The 13,836-nt window shown below is 41.0% G+C and overlaps 2 protein-coding genes across 2 annotated transcripts; both read left to right on the forward strand.

Annotated features, from left to right (window-relative positions):
- The first annotated feature begins 1 nt into the window (after nt 1).
- On the forward strand, nt 2-2,138 carry LOC131138217 (hyaluronidase PH-20-like). Its single transcript, XM_058086954.1, has 4 exons — nt 2-167; nt 313-1,225; nt 1,296-1,385; nt 1,726-2,138. The coding sequence occupies exons 2-4, from the start codon at nt 314-316 to the stop codon at nt 2,053-2,055; spliced, it is 1,332 nt and encodes a 443-aa protein (XP_057942937.1). The 5' UTR covers nt 2-167; nt 313; the 3' UTR covers nt 2,056-2,138.
- A 3,600-nt stretch (nt 2,139-5,738) lies between these two features.
- On the forward strand, nt 5,739-10,929 carry LOC131138414 (hyaluronidase-5-like). Its single transcript, XM_058087305.1, has 4 exons — nt 5,739-5,892; nt 8,006-8,952; nt 9,015-9,104; nt 10,064-10,929. The coding sequence occupies exons 2-4, from the start codon at nt 8,032-8,034 to the stop codon at nt 10,478-10,480; spliced, it is 1,428 nt and encodes a 475-aa protein (XP_057943288.1). The 5' UTR covers nt 5,739-5,892; nt 8,006-8,031; the 3' UTR covers nt 10,481-10,929.
- The last annotated feature ends 2,907 nt before the right edge of the window (nt 10,930-13,836 follow it).

Here is a 13,836-nt window from a genome sequence, read left to right on the forward strand (position 1 = left end):
TGCGTTCCTTCGCCGTCTGTGCTTCTCTTTTTTGTTTTTGTTGCGTCATAAGCTAGCTAGAACCTAACTGAAGGTGGGGGGAAGGAAAAAGAGGAACACAATTAGCGGTTAGCATGTTGCTGCTTCCTGTTTCGCATCAGAAGACAAGCCGAAGCGGACGGCAGAAGGTGAGAAATAAAATTGCTTTTCCATTCCAAAATTCAAAATTCGCTTTAGCTAAATTAGCATAATTAGCATTATCATAAAGTATTAATATCTTGTATGTTTACTTTCATTCAAAATGGCTGACCTGTGATGTTGTACTTCCAAAAGCATGAAGAAGTTCCTCGCCATCATTGTCATCATCGTCATCGCCATCAATGGCGTGGTACCGGCTGTGCCGCCGACGTCCCCGCCTCTGATCCCGGACCACCCGTTTGTGGCCGTATGGAACGCCCCCACGGAGCAGTGCCAGCAGCTCCACATCCCGCTGGACACGTCCGCTTTCCAGGCGGTCACCACGCCCACCCCCGTTCCCGGTCAGTTCCTGACCATTTTCTACGAGCGCCGCTTGGGCCTGTACCCCAAAATCGACGGTCCCCGGCGTAAACGCCAAGCGGGAGGCGTCCCCCAGAACGGCAACCTGACGGCGCATCTACTGCGAGCTCGCGGTCAAATCGATCACATCATCGCCGAGGATGATTCCCCTGGTCTCGCAGTCATCGACTGGGAATCCTGGCGCCCCTTATGGGACCAGAATTGGGGGTCCAAGCGTATTTACCAGAAGCTCTCCCTCGCTAACGCCCTCCAAATGACCCCATTTTTACCCATGAAGAAAGTCTCCCAGGAGGCCGTGAATCAATTCCAGCAGGCTAGCCGCCGTTTCATGGAGCGAACCATCAACCTGGGGGTGGGCGAGCGACCGAGCCGCCGCTGGGGCTTCTACTTGTTCCCCAACTGCGACAACTACAATTGGAAGAAGCCCAACTACACCGGAAAGTGTTCCGGAAAATCCCGGAAACAAAACAACCAGCTGATGTGGCTCTGGGAGCGCAGCACCGCCCTTTTCCCGTCTATTTACCTCCACCCGGCACTCAGGGACTCGCCCCGGGCGGCACTGTACGCCCGTTACCGAATTCGGGAGGCGTTGAGGGTGGCGGCGCTGCCTAAGCGCCCGTACACGGTGCCCACCTACGTGTACTCAAGACCGCTGTATCGGGGCCAGACCGCCATGTTTGAGAGCCCGGTTGGTGCCGTCGCTTTAACGTTGCTATGGCGACAACAACAACAGTAAAACTGCTTTTTGTGTGTTTCAGACGGACCTGGTGAGCACGCTCGGGGAGTCGGCTGCCCTGGGGGCGGCCGGGGTGGTCATGTGGGGCGGAAGCAAAGACTACAACAACAAGGTAACCGTGGTAACCATGGTAACCGCATCCAGCACACCTGGACCAATACTTAATGAGCCATTTGTCACAATAACTGCATCATTAGCTTGCGTATGCTAGGTCGAGGCGCTAACGTGACTCGGCGAATCACGTTTCCTCTTCGGTGTTCTTATCTTGAGCGACAGATGTGATAAACATTTTGGCACTTCCTGTTTTGTGGGCTCGCCTCGGCACACAACTTCCTGTGTGGAGGCAATGTTAATAAAACTAAGTGGCTGGAACTTTTTTGATTGACATCATTTGCTTTCATGAGCTCCTGATTGGCTCACCTGTAAGCCCCGCCTCTCTTCTGTCACTCAAGGGGTCCTGTCAGGCGCTGTCCGACTACCTGCGATCCACGCTCAGCCCGTACGTCGCCAACGTGACGGCGGCCGCCATGCTCTGCAGCCAGGCCTTGTGCCAGGGGCGGGGCCGCTGCATCCGGCGGAGCTTCAACTCCTCCCACTACCTCCACCTGGACCCCGCCCACTTCAGCATCATGCGTTCCGACGGGAAGTACGTGGCGGTGGGGCTCCCGTCCGACGACAACCTCCGAGGCTGGGCTCGAAACTTTGCGTGTCAGTGCTACGCCGGGCGCCCCTGCGGGGTCCACCTCACCCCTCCCCGCGGCATCCGGGTCATCAGGGTGTGAGGAGCGCCCCCCCCCGGCCTCCAATCCATCATGAAAAAAATGCTTTCATCATCATCATAAAAATCAAGCTTTTTCCATTTTTCTTCTTGCAATTTTCCAATAAAGAAACAGTTAAGGGACGCAAATGGCCCCTGGACTGCATTTTGGATATACATGGTCATTACTACCTACGTCTTTTCTTCTTATGTGCACTATATTGGCTAATAAGAGAGTAGAGGGGACTATAGGGGTGTTACTTCATGTCTGGAGGGCTCTAATCATGTTAAAAAGCATATTTAGAAGTTGATAAACAGGATTTCAGTGTCTTATTTTCTCTTATTATGTCTACTATATTGGGTAAGAGGAGTGTAAAGGTGACTATAGGGGTGTTATTTCATGTCTAGAGGGCTTTAATCATGTTTAAAAGCATATTCAGAAGGTGATAAACTGGATTTTAATGTCTTATTTTCTCTTATGATGTCTACTATATTGGATAATAGGTGTGTAAAGGTGACTATAGGGGTGTTATCTCCTGTCTAGAGGGCTCTAATCATGTTAAGAGCATATTTAGGTGGTGGTAAACAGGATTTATATGTCTTATTTTCTCTTATTATGTCTACTATATTGGGTAATAGGAGTGTAAAGGTGACTATAGGGGTGTTATTTCCTGTCTGGAGGGCTCTAATCATGTTAAAATGCATATTTACAAGGTGGTAAACAGGATTTCAGTGTCTTATTTCCTCTTATTATGTCTACTATATTGAGTAATATGAGTGTAAAGGTGACTATAGGGGTGTTATTTCATGTCTGGAGGGCTCTAATTATATTAAAATGCATATTTAGAAGGTGGTAACAGGATTTCAATGTCTTATTTTGTTTTATTATGTCTACTATATTGGGTAATAGGAGTGTAAAGGTGACTATAGGGATGTTATCCTATTATTAGAGTGCTCTAACCATGTTAAAAAGCATATTTAGAAGGTTATAAACAGGATTACAATGTCTTATTTTCTCTTATTATATCTACTATATTGGGTAATAGGAGTGTAAAGGTGACTATAGGGGTGTTATTTCATGTCTGGAGGGCTCTAATCATGTTAAAAAGCATATTCAGAAGGTGATAACAGGATTTCAGTGTCTTCTTTTCTCTTATTATGTCTACTATATTGGATAATAGGATTGTAAAGGTGACTATGGGGGTGTTAGTTCATGTCTACGAGGCTCTAATTATGTTAAAAAGCATACTTAGAAGGTGGTAAAAAGGATTTCTATGTCTTATTGTCTCTTATGATGTCTACTATATTGGGTAATATGAGTGTAAAGGTGACTATAGGGGTGTTATTTCATGTCTGGAGGGCTCTAATCATGTTAAAGTGTATTTAAAGGTGCTAAACAGCTTTTGTAAGCCCTGTGTTCTTCTTCTGATCCTGACAAGTAAAGAGCGAATGTTTGAGGACGGTCGTGGAGGACCTCGACTTGACTCATTGGGGAAAGAAAGGTGAAGAAAGCCCCCTCCCCAAAAAATAGACATCGTCCTTGCCCGGTGAGGGTGAAGTCAGACGGCCTTCTTCCCGTCTCTTCAGTCCTCGCCAGCGATGACCAAACCCGACACTTTCCCGCATTCCTGGCGTGTCAGGACACACGTCTTTGGTGTGGTCCACACATTGTCCTCCTCGTGGTGGCCCAGCCTCCTCGCATAGCGAAGGCGGGTGCTCGTCTTCACTTTGGGAAGGTGGAGGCCGTCCCGGTGAAGCCGACTCGTCATGCAGGTGTGGAACTTCCGCTTACTTCCAGAAGACAAACAGGTCGGCGTCCTTATTTGGGTTGACTGGGCCCGTTGGGAGGCCATCCACGCTAATCTGCCCCCGGGACACAAACACTTCGGATTTGATGACCTCGTAAAGACCTCGTGAAGATGAGCAGCCAGTCTTCGGACGAGGACAACTCATGATTGACGCCTCGCTTGGGAAAATCAGGTGCTTTCTTCTTATTCCATGAGCTCATTTGGAGACACTTTTTATTCTCAAGGTCGCAATCAAGGATGAAGAAACGTTGACAAATCATCCCATTTAGCATTTAGCTTTTGGCTAATAGGCGACGTTTCCGCACGCTCCCCGGATGCCGCTCACATGTTTCACCTCCACCCTGCCCCCGAGGGGGCCGAGCGGCACGTGCTGAGAAATCCTTCTAGTCAGGATTGACGTCTTGCAAAAAAACAAACAAAAAAAACAAAAAAAAAACAGCAAAAGTGGAAAAATATTCTCATTTTAGTAGCATAAAGCTGAAGCATGAAAAAAATAAGATTAAATTCGGAAAATTAGGTTGCACAAAAAGTTATTAAATTATAAAAAATAATCATAACATTACAAAAAAAGAAAAATGTAAAAAAAAGGAAAAATCTGCAAAAATTTTTACAGAAATCAAGTAAAAAAAATTGCTATTATTTAGTCAAATAAATATTAAAATGGAAATATTAAAGAAAAATGCCTTGCTTTTTTAAATATCACCAGAAACAACAACAGTTGTAATTTGGGGAAAATTAGGTGGCGGGAAAAGTTATGTTTCCAGAATAAAAAGTGGGAATAAAGTCATAATCGTACAAAAGAACATTTACATTATTATTAGTAAATTTTAGGAAATATTTGTAAATATTATTTACAAATATTAGGAAAAATAAAACAAAAATTAACAGTATCAAAAATTTTAAAAAGTCAAAATATTCAGAGAAAAGAAGTTGCAATTTTACAAGCATAAACTTGTAAAATGATGACAAAAAATTATGTCATTTTTGCAGCATAGACTTAAAAAAATGTTAAATAAAACTAAATAAATACAAAATATTAAAGAAGCTATTTTTTAAAAAAGGTTTCATATAACGAGGGACATGTTAGATGGAGGAAAAAAGTCAAATTATGGCAATAAAGTCATAATATGGTGACATAAAAACTGAAATATTCGGAAAATTAGCACAAAAAAGACAGCAAAAATGAAGAAAAATCTGTAGTCATTTTCACAAATATGAAGTATTAACTATTAAAAAAAAATCTATAATAATAAAATAAATAAATTGCAAATCTAACAAGAAAAATGCCATATTTATCATTTTAGTACAACAAAGTAAAGATGGAATTTTTGGAAAATGTTATGAGAATAAAGTCAAAATATTATGGAAATCAAGTCAGAAAAAGGAGAAATATGGAAATTAAAATTAAACCCAGTAGCAACAGAAATGGAAACAATAACTGTAAAAATATATATAAATAAATACCTTTTTATATAGTAATAATAATAATAATCTTACAATGATGAGGCGGAAAAAATGATATAATTTTTAGCATCACAAAGCTACAATATGCTCTTTCATGTAAGGTTTAATATAAAGAGAAACAATTTAAACAAAGTAAACAAACAAAGCAAACCCACGCACACACAAAGAGAACATGCAAACTCCACACAGAGATTCCAACCTAGGTGTGCGGCCTACATGCTAACCACTCCTCCACCGTGCAGCCCGGAAAGGTGAAATATTTGAAAGTGGCAAGCGACCAAAACATTTGACATTTTAATCCCTTTCTAAAAAAACAAAACAAAAACAAAAAAAAAAAGACAGGACGACCCGGACATGACATGTCCTGAAAAAGCAGGATGTGTGGTCACCCCAGTGCCAGGTTGGCTGTGAGGTGACACGAGTGTACGCATCAGCATTATAGCTTAAAGGATTCTTATATGACATCCGTGATGCTAGCGATGCAGGCCTTTCACAGCCTTGAAGCTGTCAATATAAGAACAGAACGTAGCAACACTACGTAGCAACACAACCCTGCAAACATCCGAACCAGACTGGAGACCGGACCGCTGGTATGTGACCACTACTCATCATGGATTAGGATTAGTAGGATTATTAGGACTTTACACTCTTTACCTCTCAGCACTATTTAAAACTAAGAAAACTTGTTTACTACCTTCTAAATCAAGTAGTAGAGCCCTCTAGACATGAAATAGCACCCCTATAGTCACCTTTACACTCCTATTACCCAATATAGTAGACATCATAAGAAAAAGTAGGACGTAGACTTGTTTACCACCTTCTAATTATGATGGTTAACATTATTAGAGCTCTCTGGACATGAAATAGCACCCCTATAGTTCCCTTTACAATCATATTAGCCAATATATTGGACATACTGAGAGAAAACAAAGCATATGAGACATAGAAAACTTGTTTACCATCTCCTATATATGCTTCTTGACATTATTAGAGTCCTCTAGGCATGAAATAGCACCCCTATAGTCCCCTTTACAATCATATTAGCCAATATACTGGACATACAGAAAGATAACAAAGCGTATGAGACATAGAAAAATGGACCTTCTAAATATGCCTTTGAAGAATAATAGAGCCCTCTAGACATGACCTAACACCCCTATAGTCACCTTTACATTCCTATTACACAATATAGTAGACATAATAGGAAAAGGTAGGACATAGACTTGTTTATGACCTTCTACATATGCTTCTTAACATTATTAGAGCCCTTTAGACATGAAATAGCACCCCTGTAGTCCTCTTTACAATCATATTACGCAATATACTGGACATACTGAGAGAAAACAAAGCATATAAGGCATACAAAAAATGTTTGCGACCTTCTAAATATGCCTTTGAAGAATAATAGAGCCCTCTAGACATGAAATAGCACCCCTATAGTCACCTTTAAACTCCTATTACCCAATATAGTAGACACGATAGGAAAAGGTAGTACATAGACGTGTTTATGACCTTCTAGTTATGATTGTTAACTATATTAGAGCTTTCTGGACATGAAATAGCACCCCTATAGTCCCCTTTACAATCATATTACGCAATATACTGGACATACTGAGAGACAACAAAGCATATGAGACATAGAAAAATTGTTTGCGACTTTCTAAGTATGCCTTTGAAGAATAATAGAGCCCTCTAGGAAATAAAGTAACACCCCTATAGTCAGCTTTATACTGATATCACCAAATACAGCGGACATAAGACATAGGAAACCTGTTTACCACCTTCTAAATATGCTTGTTAACATTATTAGAGCCCTCTAGACATGAAATAACACCCCTATAGTCACCTTTACACTCCTATTACCCAATATAGTAGACATCATAGGAAAAGGTAGGACATAGACTTGTTTACGACCTTCTAGTTATGATTGTTAACTATATTAGAGCTCTCTGGACATGAAATAGCACCCCTATAGTCCCCTTTACAATTATATTAGCCAATATACTGGACATACTGAGAGAAAACAAAGCATATGAGACATAGAAAAATACCTTCTAAATATGTCTTTGAAGAATAATAGAGCCCTCTAGGAAATCAAATAACACCCCTATAGTCGCCTTTACACTCCTATTACCCAATATAGTAGACATGATACAAAAATGTAGGACATAGACTTGTTTATGACCTTGTAATTATGATTGTTAACATTATTAGAGATCTCTGGACATGAAATAGCACCCCTATAGTCACCTTTACACTCCTATTAGCCAATATAGTAGACATACTGAGAGAAAACAAAGCATATAAGGCATAGAAAAATTGTTTGCGACTTTCTAAGTATGCCTTTGAAGAATAATAGAGCCCTCTAGGAAATAAAATAACACCCCTATCGTCACCTTTACACTCCTATTACCCAATATAGTAGACATAATAAGAAGAATTAAGACATAGAACACTTGTTTATGACCTTCTACATATGCTTTTTAACATTATTAGAGCCCTCTAGACATGAAATAGCACCCCTATAGTCCCCTTTACAATCATATTAGCCAATATAGTAGACATACTGAGAGAAAACAAAGCATATGAGACATAGAAAAATTGTTTGTGACCTTCTAAATATGCCTTTGAAGAATATTAGAGCCCTCTAGGAAATAAAATAACACCCCTATAGTCGAGTCCAACGTTGCACCTTGTCTCCAGATTGCGTCATAGTCTGCAGCTAAAGAATGAGACGACAACAAGTCGCTTGTGTCATCGCCATGCTCGTCCTGCTGGGCTCCGACCTGGGGTCCTCGCCGTGGACGGACCGTCCCATCCACGCCGACGAGCCCTTCCTGTTCACGTGGAACGCCCCCACCGAGCTATGCGACCTTCACTTCGGCCTTCCGCTCGACCTCTCCCACTTCCACTTGGTGAGCAGCACGCTGAGGACGGCCACCAACCAGAGCGTCTCCATCTTCTACATCGACCGCTTCGGTATCTTCCCGTACGTGGACGAGGACACGGGCGAGTTTGTGCAAGATGGTCTACCTCAGCTGGTGGACCTTGAGGAACACCATGAAGTCGCTGAAGGTCATGTGGAATTCTACATCCCGGTCGACGAGCCGGGACTCGCCGTGCTGGACTTTGAAGAATGGAGACCCCAGTGGGCGAGGAACTGGGGGAGCAAAGACATCTACCGGCAGATTTCCATCCAAAGAGTCAAACGGAATTCAACGTTATCCGACGACGAAGCGGAAGAACGCGCTAAGATGTTGTTCGAACGCGCCGCCAAGAGGTACTTCCTGCGTTCCATTCGCATTGGGAAGCGTCTACGACCCCAACGACTGTGGGGGTACTACCTTTACCCCGACTGCTACAACTACGACTACAACCAGGACTTGGATACCTTCACCGGGGAATGTCCCGCCTTGGAGAAAACACGCAACGACGAGCTAATGTGGCTGTGGCGGGAATCCACCGCGCTCTTCCCGTCCATCTACCTGGAAGTGGTTCTCCGGGAGTCGGCACAAGCGCGTCTTTACGTGCGGCATCGACTCCGGGAGGCGATGAGGGTGTCTGCGCTCGCCGACGCCCCGTACGCGATCCCGGTGTACGCCTACATCCGCCCCGTGTACAAGGACAGCACCGACGACTACATGTCCGAGGTCAGGTGACACGGGTCCGAACTCAAGAACTGCTCAGACTCATGTGTGGTTTCTGGTTTCAGGTGGATCTGGTCAGCACCATCGGGGAGGCGGCCGCTCTGGGGGCCGCCGGTGTCGTGGCCTGGGGTGACATGAATGTCACAAACAGTGAGGTAACAGAGTGACCGTTGCCATGGTTACAGTGTAAACACACATCCGAAATAGATAAGTCGAGTAGAACCGAATGAGACTTTCTAAATATGCCTTTGAAAAATAATAGAGCCCTCTAGGAAATAATAACACCCCTATAGTCAGCTTTATACTACTATCATCAAATATAACGAACATAAGACATAAAAAACCTGTTTACCACCTTCTAAATATGCTTCTTAACATTATTAGAGTCCTCTAGACATGAAATAGCACCCCTATAGTCGCCTTTACACTCCTATTAGCCAATATACTGGACATACTGAGAGAAAAGAAAGCATATGAGACATAGAAAAATGGTTTGCGAACTTCTAAATAGGCCTTTGAAGAATAATAGAGCCCTCTAGGAAATAAAGTAACACCCCTATAGTCAGCTTTATACTGCTATCACCAAATATAGCAGACATAAGACATAAAAAACCTTTTTACCACCTTCTAAATATGCTTCTTAACATTATTAGAGCCCTCTAGACATGAAATAGCACCCCTATAGTCCCCTTTACAATCATATTAGCCAATATAGTAGACATACTGAGAGAAAACAAAGCATTTGACGCATTGAAAAATGGTTTGCGACTTTCTAAATATGCCTTTGAAGAATAATAGAGCCCTCTAGGAAATAAAGCAACACCCCTATAGTCAGCTTTATACTGCTATCATCAAATATAGCGGACATAAGAGAAAATAAGACATAATGAAACTTGTTTACCGCCTTCTAAATATGCTTCTTAACATTATTAGAGCCCTCTAGACACGAAATAGCACCCCTATAGTCACCTTTACACTCCTATTACCCATTATAGTAGACAAACAAAGCAGGCTTCTATTCTGGTCTGGGACGGGACGGATGCCACCAATCCCGGACTCGCACGGTCCAATGCCTTTTGTTGTCTTTTTTTAAACTCATTTCCTGTCCCATCAGGAGTCCTGTCTGGACGCCTGGCGCCACCTGTATCACGTCATGAACCCGTACATCCTCAACGTCACCACGGCAACCAAGATGTGCAGCGAGGCTCTGTGCCAGGGTCGAGGCCGCTGCGTGAGGAAGCGCTGGGATGACGACGTCTTCCTCCACCTGGACCCACGCCGCTTCCGGATCCATCGCCAGCGCCCCGGCGGCCCGCTCGCGGTGCGCGGGGGCGGGCTCTTGCAGGATGACGTGATGTGGTTCGACCGCCATTTTGATTGCATGTGCTACGGCCAAGGGGCGTGTCGCTCCGTTAAGGTCCTTAACGACATCCAGGAGGCCGCCTTCGAAGCGAGGAGCGGCTCGGATGGATCATCTCCATGGCGATACGCCTTGATGCTAACCGTCCTTGCCATGGTGTCGTTCTTCTGACCTTGAAGGGTGTAAAGGTCAAAGGGGGGGGGGGGGTTCGACTCCTTTCCAAATTTGGAACCCCATTTTTAAGCCCCAGTGGGCACCACTACCACCCTTAATGCTCAATGCTGATGATGAAACTAAATAAAACTAAATTATTAAAACTAAATTCATTCATTTTATACCGCTTTTTCCTCACTGGTGGCCAGCCAATCACAGGGCACATATAGACAAACAACCATTCACATTCATACCTATGGACAATTTGGAGTCGCTAATTAACCTAGCATGTTTTTTTTGGAATGTGAGAGGAAACCGGAATAACCGGAGAAAACCCAACATGCAAACTCCACACAGAGATGCCCGAGGGGTGGAATTGAACCCTGGTCTCCTAGCTGTGAGGTCTGCACGCTAACCACTATACCGCCGTGCCGCCTAAAACTAAATTATTAAAAAACTAAAACTAAATAAAACTAAATTATTTAAAACTAAATAAAATTAAATTATTAAAACTAAATAAAACAAAATTAGTTAAAACTAAATAAAACTAAATAATTTAAAACAAAATTATTTAAAACTAAATAAAACTAAATTATTTAAAACTAAAAACTAAATTATTAAAACTAAATAAAACTAAATTATTTAAAACTAAATAAAACTAAATTTAAAACTAAATAAAACTAAATTATTTAAAACTAAATAAAACAAAATTATTTAAAAGTAAATAAAAACTAAATAATTAAAACTAAATAAAACTATATTAAAACTAAAACTAAATTATTTAAAACTGAATAAAACTAAATTATTTAAAACTGAATAAAACTAAATTATTAAAACTAAATAAAACTAAATTATTTAAAACTAAATAAAACTAATTTATTAAAACTAAATAAAACTAATTTATTTAAAACTAAATAAAACAAAATTATTTAAAACTAAATAAAACAAAATTATTTAAAACTAAATAAAACAAAATTATTTAAAAAATAAAAACTAAATAATTAAAACTAAATAAAACTAAATTAAAACTAAAACTAAATTATTTAAAACTGTAAATTATTTAAAACTGAATAAAACTAAATTATTAAAACTAAATAAAACTAAATTATTTAAAACTAAATAAAACTAAATTATTTAAAACTAAATAAAAATAAATTATTAAAACTAAATAAAAATAAATTATTAAAACTAAATAAAAATAAATTATTAAAACTAAATAAAACTAAATTATTAAAACTAAAACTAAAAGGTCAAACACACACTGTGGTCGTGTGGATGCATGACACCTCCAGTCCATGTTTCATATTCATATTTATGCAAGAATCCATAATTACCGCGAGGAACAAAGAGGTTTTGTGCGCGTTGTCGTATGTGTGGAATGCGAATCATTAGTCGAAAGAAAGATGGCGAGCAATGATGGGAGTGATGCGTTGGGACCCAAAGTGGAGGCGGCGACGCGGTGAAGAGCGTCATTGTCCTGATCCCCTTTGTGGGGGGAACCTTTTCTAGGTCACCAGCTGCCCAAACGGATGCTCCACCGAGGGAATCTAACCCCAACCCCCCCCACCAACCCAGGAAAGTTCTCACAACAGCATCAGCAACCGTGCCAGCAGATCCGTTCTTTCACTACGCTAATTGGACCATGAGAACGGGATGCGGAGCGCACGTACTGTTGGTAGAAGGTCATGTGACTGGAGGAGCTAGTTGGAGATCATGTGACTGGGGACCGGAACATGATTGAAGAGGTTTTGGGTTGAGCTAATGGAACAATTTGTGGCGCTAAATTTTGGGAGGTCATGAATAGAGCCCTCTAGACAATAAAAGATTTATACTGCTATCAAATATAGCATCCATAAGAGAAAATAAGAAAATCTGTTGACCATCTCCAATTTATGCTTCGTAACATGATTAGAGCCCTCTAGCCATATAACACCCCTATAGTCCCCTTTACAATTATATTACCCAATATACTGGACATACTGCGAAAAAGCATATGAGACAAAGACACAAAATATTTGCCACCTTTTAAGTATGCCTTTGAAGAATAATAGAGCCCTCTAGACAACAAAGTAACACCCCTATAGTCTGCTTTATACTACTATCACCAAATATAGCGGACATAAGACATAGGAAATCTGTTTACCACCTTCTTAACATGATTAGAGCCCTCTAGACATGAAATAGCACCCCTATAATCTCCTTTACAATCATATTAGCCAATATACTGGACATACTGAGAGAAAACCAAGCATATGAGACATAGAAAAATGGTTTGCGACCTTCTAAATATGCCTTTGAAGAATAATAGAGCCCTCTCGACAACAAAGTAACACCCCTATAGTCAGCCTTATACTGCTATTACCAAATATAGTGGACATAAAACAACCTGTTTACCACCTTCTAAATATGATTATTAACTAATTAGAGCCCTCTAGACATGAAATAACACCCCTATAGTCCCCTTTACACTCCTATTATCCAATATAGTAGGCATAATACGAAAAGGTAGGACATAGACTTGTTTACATATTAGAGCCCTCTAGACATGAAATAGCACCTCTATAGTCCCCTTTATAATCATATTAGCCAATATACTGGACATAAGAGCCCTCTAGACATGAAATAGCACCCCTATAGTCACCTTTACACTCCTATTACCCAATATAGTAGACATAAGAATGTAGGACACAGACTTGTTTATGACCTCTAATTATGATGTTAACTATATTAGAGCTCTCTGGACATGAAATAGCACCCCTATAGTGACCATTAAAATTCTAGTACCCAATATACTGGACATACTGAGAGAAAACAGCATATAAGACATAGAAAAATGGTTTATGACGTAATTATGATTAACTATATTAGAGCCCTCTAGTTGTGAAATAACACCCCTATAGTCACCTTTACACTCCTATTACCCAATATAGTAGGCATAATTAAAAAACGTAGGACATAGACTTGTTTATGACCTTCTAATTATAATTGTTAACTATATTAGAGCTCTCTAGACATGAAATAACACCCCTATAGTCACCTTTACAATCCTATTACCCAATATAGTAGACATAATGAAAAAAGGTAGGACACAGACTTGTTTATGACCTTCTAATTATGGTAGTTAACTGTATTAGAGCTCTCTGGACATGAAATAGCACCCCTATAGTTCCTTTTACAATTATATTAGCCAATATACTGGACATACTGAGAGAAAAATTGGGAGGTCATGTGACTGGCGGAGACAGTGCCAAATCAGGGAGCGGACTATTGGACCATGTGACTGGAGGACGAAGGGTCGCCAGATCATGTGACCACTGCATGTATTGTACTGCCTTATCAGTGAAATACAACAGGTTCCATGCTCACCTTGTATT

Source organism: Doryrhamphus excisus, chromosome 11, assembly GCF_030265055.1.
Source record: "Doryrhamphus excisus isolate RoL2022-K1 chromosome 11, RoL_Dexc_1.0, whole genome shotgun sequence".
NCBI lineage: Eukaryota > Metazoa > Chordata > Actinopteri > Syngnathiformes > Syngnathidae > Doryrhamphus > Doryrhamphus excisus.